Source organism: Mus pahari, chromosome 19, assembly GCF_900095145.1.
Source record: "Mus pahari chromosome 19, PAHARI_EIJ_v1.1, whole genome shotgun sequence".
NCBI classification, from domain to species: domain Eukaryota; kingdom Metazoa; phylum Chordata; class Mammalia; order Rodentia; family Muridae; genus Mus; species Mus pahari.
In genome coordinates this window covers 34,413,909-34,423,983 of record NC_034608.1, presented here as the reverse complement: position 1 = coordinate 34,423,983, position 10,075 = coordinate 34,413,909, and the positions used below count along the sequence as shown (strand labels likewise).

General features: G+C 41.7%; 1 protein-coding gene across 2 annotated transcripts in view; it reads left to right on the top strand.

Moving 5' to 3' along the window:
* Csmd1 (CUB and Sushi multiple domains 1) overlaps nt 1-10,075 on the top strand; it is a 1,532,231-nt gene that overhangs the window by 1,259,129 nt on the left and 263,027 nt on the right. For both annotated transcript variants that reach the window (XM_021218735.2, XM_029532138.1), the window contains one exon: nt 3,375-3,531. In XM_021218735.2, the coding sequence (XP_021074394.1) occupies nt 3,375-3,531 (157 nt within the window). The remainder of the gene's footprint in view (nt 1-3,374; nt 3,532-10,075) is intronic.

The following is a 10,075-nucleotide window of genomic DNA, read 5'->3' as shown; positions in this document are numbered from 1 at the left end:
AGAAGAAGAAGAAGAAGAAGAAGAAGAAGAAGAAGAAGAAGAAGAAGAAGAAGAAGAAGAAGAAGAAGAAGAAGAAGAAGAAGACAATCTTGCTTACCACATTTAATTAATTTTAATTTTTAATTGCCGGGAAATGTTGGGAGCCTTTAAAATGCCAATGCATTTTTCTCACATTTCATTGAGCTTTACAATAAATACTTCGGGTTTAAATAATATGTTCAAAGTTCAATCATTTTATCAGGGGCACAGGCTGTTCACACTCACCTTTCAGACCACTGCGGCCTTGCAGGAAGGACTTTGATTTCATTTGCACACTCACAAGCACTCTCTATTACACAGTGTGAATAGAGAGAACAGAGCTCAGTGGCCCCATAAGCTCTATGCAAGGAAGTGGGTAACTCAAAAAGAGCTCCAGGGCTCAGCTCTGTAAGCCAGGAAAGGCTCCACAAGAATGCTCAGCTGTGACTCCAGATATCACATAATGCGCTATGACCTATGGACTACATTTCTATAGACCTAAGAAGCAATTAAATGCCAAGATTGGGGTAAGGGGTCACAGGTTCCTTCACAGATCCTTATACTATACCATGTGGAACAAGAGACTCCCAAGTGCTTTTCCTGACCACCATAGACTTGTGAGTATGCTGCTGGTGGCTGAGGAACTCTGGCTACTGGATGCCCTGGGAACTAGCATAGCTCATCTGCTCATCTTTTTGGTTTTTTTTGTTTGTTTGTTTGTTCGTTTGTTTTCTGGTTTTTTGTTTTGTTTGTTTTTTTCACTGTGAATTAAGTCAACTTTGAGCTCCCATTTTCACTCTGCCATCAAAAAGCCCTGGCTCTTATTCACTGATGGCCAGCTGCGTGCTCATGATCCGAGTGCTCATTCAAGGATGTTCACAGCTGGGGACAGAGTACCCAGACTGAGTGACATGGACGTGGTGGGATGGCTTGCTGTCCAGGGAGTGGTGTGATTTACACGAGTGTTTTGTTTTGTTTTGTTTCGTTTCGTTTCGTTTCGTTTTTATTCTTGATGGTGTAACCGGGAGGTCACTGTGAGCAAAGTTGCTGCCCATGAAACCCCTGGGAGTTTGTCAGGGGACTCCAACCTGCTCCTTGTAATCTGGGACTCAATGCCAAGCAATGGACTAACCTGTGTGTCCTTCTACCTCTACCACCACACCTCTCCATGCGTTCCCACACAGAGAGAAAGGCCTGGTGTCTGGGGGGAGCCAGGAGCTTGCAGAGGACTTGCACATAGAACCTGTTATTGTTTTGAGTGTAAGAACTCTCCCTATGTCTGGAAGTGCCACATGTAAAACAATGTTTATTCTTAGAACAATAGCTTATGATCATTGCCTTTCAGTAAGGAAGTGGTCTTGGATTCTACAGTTTAAGTATTTGTGTATTTAACTGCAATGAAATAAAATTGGCTTATTTTTCTGTATGCATTTTCTTTTCGTGAGTACATATAGGTGTGGGTGAGGCTTTTGAGCCACATAGGGTTTATGCAAGGATGGAAGGGAAATGATAGTGAGGGTAGAAGTAAGACAGATCCCCAGGCAGATGTATAGAAAAAAGAACCACAGACAAAGTATAAATATGAGAACCTTCCAGCTTCTTTCTCACCCTCCTAACCTAGGATAAAGAGCTAGTAAGCCTTCTATCTTGCCAGCAGGGCTCTGCTTCCAGCAGACTGGTCCAAACTACTCATCTATTTTCAAGAATTGCCTAGGCATGTTTAACTGAAGCTGTGGGCCTATCAGCTCCCATTCCTTTGTGTAAACTGACCAATGCCAAAGAAGGAGCAGTAGACCTATCCCAGGCCTCCAGAAACACGTAACCCACAGCTCTCAAGGGAAATGGATTTTGATTTCTGGATTCTTTTTTCCACTCTGTGGGGAGTCCCTGTCTGTATGTCTCTGTCTGTCTGTCTGTCTGTCTATGTATCTCTATGTGTCTATGTCTGTGTGTCTGTCTCTCCTTTTCTGTGGATTTGCATGTGCTTCACTTTTAATAAAGCTTATTACCTGCTGCTCTGCTACATTTCTGGCTTGTTTTTCCTGCCTTCAAGTTAGACAGTTGGTGGGGAAATAAACCTGACCAAAGCCTCTAGCTCATACATTGGTGAAAAATAAAGGTCTCTGAGGATGAACAGCAACAGGGCTGGGCCAGATGTCAGAAGATGCTGCACACATCTCTAGTGACCTTGGTCAGGTTCTTTAAGAAAAAAAAAAAAAAAAAAAGGATGCTATTCAAGAGAGTCTACGGCATTTTTAGTTTTCTTTCCTTGAGACCTCCATCCACGAGGTTTTTACCTCTCAGTGAGGGAGGTGGAGGACACCATTCCCACAGCACACCACCAACACTGGAAAACAAGAGGCTGCCACACTCAGTGTGACCAGAATATCTAGGATAGAGTCATACTTCATCAGAAACAGTGCCATGGGAAGAGGACTGTGTGTCCCCAGCTCTGCAGTAGTCTGATAAAGTATCCTTTCAGGATGTAGAGTTGGTTTCTTCAGCGGTGAGAACTCATTCTTTACCCTAACCCTTTTTTCTGTATCCTTACCTCCTTGATCTGTTGTGAGCCTGGGGATTCTCCACACAAAAGATTATTTCTTTCAAATTCGTACCACTCGGTAACAATAACATAGCAGTGGGATTTTATAGAAAGCTCCACTGCCGTGGTAAGACAGGACTCTTTTATCCAGTGCGTGCACATCCCGGACTTATACATGGTGATGGTTTGAACACCACCATAGCTCAGGGCATTAGACATAGGAGCAACCAGTAAGATGCCTGTGGTTTGGCCCATGCTTTGCAGAGCACCTTTGCAGTGAAACCCTGTGACTAGTAGGTGATAAGAAGAAAGAAAAGTGCAGGACAGAACCTGAATCACACAGATACTCAATTGTAAAAAGATACAAAACTGGTCTTCAGGGCTAGAGAGATGGCTTAGTGGTTAAGAGCACTGACTGCTCTTCCAGAGGCCCTGAGTTCAATTCCCAGCTATCATATGGTGGCTCACAACTATGTGTAATGGGATCTGAAGTGTGTCCGAAGACAGCTACAGTGTACTCACATATACAAAATAAATGGATCTTTAAAACAAACTGGTCTTCAAAGCAATGAATGATAAATTACTTGAAAAACAAACAAAATGGGGCCAGGAATCTTTTGTGTGTGGTGTTAATGGAAAAGGTAAAATGGAAAGAATTAGGTTATTTAGCCTCATTGTCCATCTCTGTTTCTGTAAACTGAGTTTTAAGTTTTAAATGAAGCCACATTCTTAAAGTTAGGAATGGCTTGTTAAAATCAATGCCTATCAACAGGGATTTAAAGAATTGGGGACTCACTCTGCCTACTTCCACTAGGTTTACGATGGAAAGGACAGCTCTTCAAGGTCACTGGGAGTCTTCACAAGAAGTGAATTGATGGGGTTGGTGCTAAACAGCACCTCCAACCACCTGAGGCTGGAGTTCAACACCAACGGGTCGGACACCGCCCAAGGCTTCCAGCTTACCTACACCAGTGAGTAGCCCATGGCCAACTACACACTTTAACTTGGTGGTCTGGTTAGAAGACATCTACTACCTTGCCTTACAGTGAGTTTATTTGATGGATTTCTTTACTGGCTGTACCATGTGTTCTGTTTTAATTATCTCCATTGTTGAGCAGGAAGTAACAGAGGCCCTCATATATATGACTTCTTTTTAATAATAAGTCAGCTTGGCAAGAAAATGAAACATCTTGTGACATTTAGAGGCAGACTGGTTATACACGTACAGATTTTTGTGTAGTGAATATGCTCAAAACCTGATAAACATGCATGTGAAAGATTTAGAGAGAATATTTGATATAATTATCATAATCTTTGAATATGTTGTGTATATATGCATATATAACCATATACATACAAGCACGTATATAAATATATAATAACTGAGCATATTAAAGATTTACAGTGTATATGTTATAATATATAGTCAGAGTGAACCTCACAGTGTGGAATTATGCCAACAAATCTCTCTAGGTGAATCCTACTTAAAACTCTCACTTTGAGAACATTCCTTGGGCGCTCTTGCAAAGCCACTGTGGGTGTGGTGACAGGTGGGGCACCTGCCTAATTTTTTAATGATAAATATCGCATATATAGACATATGTGCATGTATATTCTCTTTTGGTTTATTATGTTTATTTACATGTATGAGTGATTGCTCTATGAGTTTGTGTGCACCATATGAGGGCAGAAGCCAGAGGGTGTTAGAATCCCCCCAGAACCAAAGTTATAGGCGGTTCTCAGTCACCTGATATGGGTGCTGGGAATCGAACACCAGTCCTTTCTATAAACGGTGTGCACAAAAACTGCAGAGCCATCTAGGTAGAACTGTGCATATTCACATGTGTATATAATCATATACACCTACCTGTATGAGCACAAACATGAACTATGCAAGTGGGAACTGTTACCAGCGAGGACATAGATACCCACAGCTTTGCAGCAATAAAGGAAGCTGAGCAATGAAGGTGATGAATATAGGTAAGGCAAGCCAACATTTCAATGCTCTGACGGTTTAGGGCTTTGTGATATTGACTCTGGGCCCAGGGAACTTTGAAATTTTCATATTTTATCATGGAAGTCCATGAGAGCTTGTTAGAACTGACATCTCTGTTCAAAGGATAAGCATAAGGACAGTGAAAGAAGGGCAGTGAAGGTCACAATCCACCACTGCTATCCTAAGCTAATACAGGTATCTAACAGGACGGCAAGCCACCGCAGATCCTCCTCTGTAGATGACATCACAAGTGAAGCCTTGAAGAGCTTTGGACAAAAGAGAAGTTATTGACCAATTTTATGAGAATGATGGTTTCCTGTTTGTGAATCGTGCTGTTGAAATTAGTCAATAAATAGGAAGGCTTATTAACTAATTCACATGTGTAGTAAGTCACAGTGAACATCATGGTGTTGAATTGTAATTGAAAATCTCTTTAGGTGAATCCCACTTAAAACTCTCACTGTGAGAATATTCCTTGGGAGCTATTGCAAAGTCCCTTGTGGGTGTGCTTATAGGCAGGGCACCTATAAGTGATCTTTTTCCCACCCCATGCTTGAGTTTGATGGCCTTTGTTTTCTTCTTGTGTGTCTTAATCTCCACTTGCCAGCTCCTCATCTTGGAGGAACACAAGTTGGATTGTGGAAAAACTTTTAGGACAATGTTTCAGTAGTGTTCTGAGAGTAGCACATAAAAACAACATGTCCGGGAAGATGTTGAGATGGTGAGATGGCTCAGTGGGTAAGAGCACTGACTGCTCTACCATAGGTCCTGAGTTCAAATCCCAGCAACTACATGGTGACTCACAATGATCTGTAATGAGATCTGATGCCCTCCTCTGGTGCATCTGAAGACAGCTACAGTGTACTTAATTACAATAATTAAATCTTTGGGTAGGATTAAGCAGAGACTGAGTGAGCAGGGTTGACTGGAGCAAGCAGAGGTCCTAAAAATTCAATTCCCCTATAGTGTTGCAGACCCCTTCAGCTCCTTGGGTACTTTCTCTAGCTCCCCCATTGGGGGCCCTGTGTTCCATCCAATAGATGACTATGAGCATCCACTTCTGTATTTGCCAGGCACTGGCATAGCCTTATAAGAGAGAGCTATATCAGGGTCCTGTCAGCAAAGTCTTTCTGGCATATGCAATAGTGTCTGGGTTTGGTGGTTGTATATGGGATCTTATACAACCAATCAATGAGAAGAGAGGTCCCTTAGTCTTGAAAATTTTATATAAAATTTTCAATATAAATATAAATTTAATTTATATAAAGTTAATATAAATTTAATTTATATAAAATTATATATAATATAAAATTTTGCCCAGTACAGGGGAACCCCAGGGCAAAGAAGTTGGAGAGGGTGGGTAGGGGAGCAGGGCACGGAGAGGGTATAGGGAACTTTCAGGATAGCATTTGGAATGTAAATGAAGAAAATATCTAATAAAAATCGAAAAAAAAATTCAATCCCCGACAACCATCCATACAACTATAGTATACTCATATCCATAAAAAAACAAATAAAAGACATTCCCACATTTGGCTAGGTGGCCTTTTCATTCTTTTACCAATGAACACTTCTTTGGTACCTTCTCTCACCAGCCACATCTCCTGTCATGATTCTTTACTGAAGAACAGGAAACGCTCACCTGAGTGGCACCCACTTTTCTCTTACCTGCCCAGCACACTCCTCCCTGCTGACAAGTGTCTAAGCTCCCACAGCCCCTCTCATGGCTGTCTTAGGACACACTTATAGTGCGTCATTGCTTTCCCAACACTGGGAACTGCTTTCTGTTTCCAGTGGGTGTGGCTATTTATCTATGGGCATCTATGTGTTGTCATGGGTGTATATGAGGTACCTAGATTCACCCATGCTGGAGCCTCAAGTTCCAGCTGTGAGAGAAGGAGGAAATCACAAACCATTTCTAGCCTTTTGCTATCACCTCCATTTTTCAAACAACATTTAGGAGATCCTCCAAGCTCTAAAACCATGGAGTAAATAGAGCCTACAGAGTGTTGCCTTGGGTTTGTGGTGACCACCATCACCATTGACAAGATTTGTGCAACGTGATTTTCCCAGCTCACACCCGCCCACGTAGATAATGGGATTCTAGGTTCATCTTTGGCATTAGCCCAGCTAAGGGCCTTTGACTTCTCCTGCCCCAATGAGAATCTTTCTTTAAGTATCAATCCATTGTCTATTTGTTTATGAGCATGCTGCAATTAGAGGACCTGTGTTTATTATGTAGAAATCAGACATTCCATGAAAAGAAGGAAAGGATACAGACAACACTGGATCTTGGATACGCAGTTTTATCTGGAAAGAGGGCTGACCTCGCCCCATTCACCCACAGTTACACTTCCTTGTTACTACCTGAAGAAACCCAAGCCTGGGAGTCATGTTTGTACATTTGTTTCAGAACCTGGTCATGCTGTCACATGGAAATGATAGTGGTGAAATAGACAGGATGGTGACAATGGCTGTATAATCAAAATAGTATTGATTTCTCATTAAACCCTGGATTTAAACAGTCAATAATTAGATTTTAGAAATCCCAAGCTCACACATTGCAACCCAATACCTGAAACGAATTTCCATCCCTGAAGCGATGCTCACAGGTGACCTTAACTGCCTCTTGCTAGCTTAGCATTGTTTGTTGAAACAGGTTTCAAAGGTTTTTAGATCCATTAATGTATTAATGTACACACATGGGTGGATTTTACTCCTCACAGAGTGTGATTAAAGAGTTCAGCATACACAAAGAAGTACACAAAAATAGACACACTATTTGGGTGTCCTTTTTAAAAGGTTGGGCAATTCTTTCTTTGAATCCCAGGTCTTGCTAAAACACTGTTGTTTTTTTTTAAATAAATTTGAACATTAATCCAGATCATAAAAGGATTTTCTGAAGTTTTACACATGGAATGCTATGATGGCACCCCAAATTTCAGCTTGTGACTGAATCCCAGAGCTGCTGGCACACTTACCTACAAACATTTATACCACTGCACTTAAAAAAGAAGATGTGTTCACAGGCTGGTATCGATATAAATGAAGGCACTGGCCAGGAAGATAGAGAAAAGGTCAAGCTTGGACCAATTTGTAATAGATATGTAAATTAGTCATCTGTTAAGGAATTACTATTTGTAGAGAGAACATTTTGTGTATTGTATGGATGCATCACCTGTCAATTAAAAAGCCTGTGACCTATGGCTTATACAGGAAATAGAAAGTGAAACATGGGAGGAGAAAGAATTCTGAGAGAGAAGTTGGCAGGAGGATTCAGAGGCAAGATGTGGCCAGATGGACACATGGTACCTGAGCACAGATAACCAGCCATATGGCAGAATTTGGACTAGAATAAATGGAATATTTTAAGTTATATCTGGTCAGAGAGGAGTCCAGCTATATGGCCAAAGGATTTGTAAATGTATTTTGAGTCTGAGTCTTATTCCTGGAAGCATGGTGATGGGAGGAAGAACTGGAGCCATACTTTAACAACTATTGCCTAAGGGGTAACCAAGGAAACCAAAGTAACACTTCCAAATAAACCTGCCTCAGAAACACTGCTTCAACCCTCAGGTGCGCTCTGGACTGACAGATGGCATACTCCCACAATGTTACCATGTCTTAGATCTATTTCTCATAGTCTCTTTTAAACCAGGGACAACAGGGTCCAGTTTGTGTCCCTCTGCACTTGACAGAGAAGACCAATCTGCCATGACCTGCACAGCTTTGTCGTTGACCTCACCAGGACAAAGATGGGATAACGAAAGACACACAGACACATAGTAAAGCTGGGACTGGGTAGGTCATGTGCTCTGATGGAGATGCAGAAGCGGCAGCATGGAAACTCATGGTGTTTATTTTATACATCTGAATGGAGGGGGCAGGGTTTTTGTAAACAGTTGAAAGAGGAGGCAGGTGCCCACCCAGGAAGAAGAAGTTTCAGGCTATACTTCCTGTGCACACTCTCGGTATACACACATGGACCAGGGTTGGCTTTGCCATTTCCATGGATCTGAGACACTCAGGTGCTTGATACAGCTGTGCTCACATCAACAATCCCCATTCACTCGGGACTTCATCTATTTGCCACAGTGTTCTGAAAGGTGGCACAGAAAGATTTTTTTTTTCTTCACATCCATGTTGTCCTCATGCAGGCACAGTGATGAAGCACATAAGAACCAATCCTTTCTATTTACCTTCCTAAAGCCTTGCACTGTTGTCCAAGAGAGAGAATATTGTCAGTAGTTTGAACTGTAACAAGGAACTTGTCACAAGCATTAGGTTTGACTGTGTGATGTACCTGAAGGGAATTTCTTGTTTGATGACAGATAAAAAAACATTTGGTCAATAGGCACTTACCTTTTCCATACCTACAGTGTGTTATCAGAGAGGACCCACACAGGAGAACTTGGTTTTTGCATGAACTTGAGGTCCTGATTTGGCCTTTCCCAGAGCTGGTTTAGGGGACAGTCTCCCTGCATTCTAGCATTAGATCTGATATTAACAGCAGAAGAGGTGACAATTCAACAAGAGCCTCTGTGTGCCTCAACTGTGTTGGTCAGCTTAGCAGCTCTGTGATAAAACACTGGAGAGCAACAGCTAAAGATCAAAGGTGCTTTTGACTTCTGATTTCAGTCCATGCTCACCTTGCACAGTTGCTTGCAGGTCTGTGTGGAGGGAGACCACCATGGCAGAAGCAAGTGGTAAAAGAAAGCTTGCTTCACGGTGATGACAGCATAAAGGAAGGGGCAGGGGTAGAATATTTCCCTCCAGAAGAGACTTCGGTAGCTCCCAGCTAAGTCTTCCTTCCTGGAGTTTCCATTGCTTCCCAGCAACCCATTAAACCATGAATCCACGAATGGATCAATCCAGCCATGGGTCAGATCCTACACGCCATCTGCTCACACACCCAATGCCTGGGATGCTGCTGAATTTTGGACTAGATTTTTCAATATGTCTGACTTTCCAGATGTTTAAGATCTAAATCATGATATTATCACCAAAGGAAAAAAAATCCCAGATACAAAGGGATTTTCATAACAACCAAGCAAACTCAAGCTTAAATTTTGGTTCTATAATAAACGTTGTAGGTTATGGCCATATATGAGTGCAAAACTGCAGGAAAAATACTGGCTTATACCAGAGGCATGTTTGCTGAGTAGATACCAAAATGTTTAGTAAGCACTGGGGAGATGGCTCAGTGGTTAAGAGCACTGACTGCTCTTCTAGAGTTACTAAGTTCAATTCCATCAACCACAAGGCAACTCATAACTATCTGTAATGGGATCTGATGCCCTCTTCTGGTGTGTCAGAAGATAATGACAGTGTATTCATGTAGAATAAATACATCTTTTAAAAAAAGAAAAGAAAGTGTTTAATAATAATGTCACAAATGATAGAAAACAACTTTGTTATATTTGGTATGCCTTCCTAAGTTTTTCTCTCTTTCCCTCTTTCTCTCTTTGCTTCTTTCTCTCTTTCCTCCTTCCTTCCTTCCTTCCTTCCTTCCTTCCTTC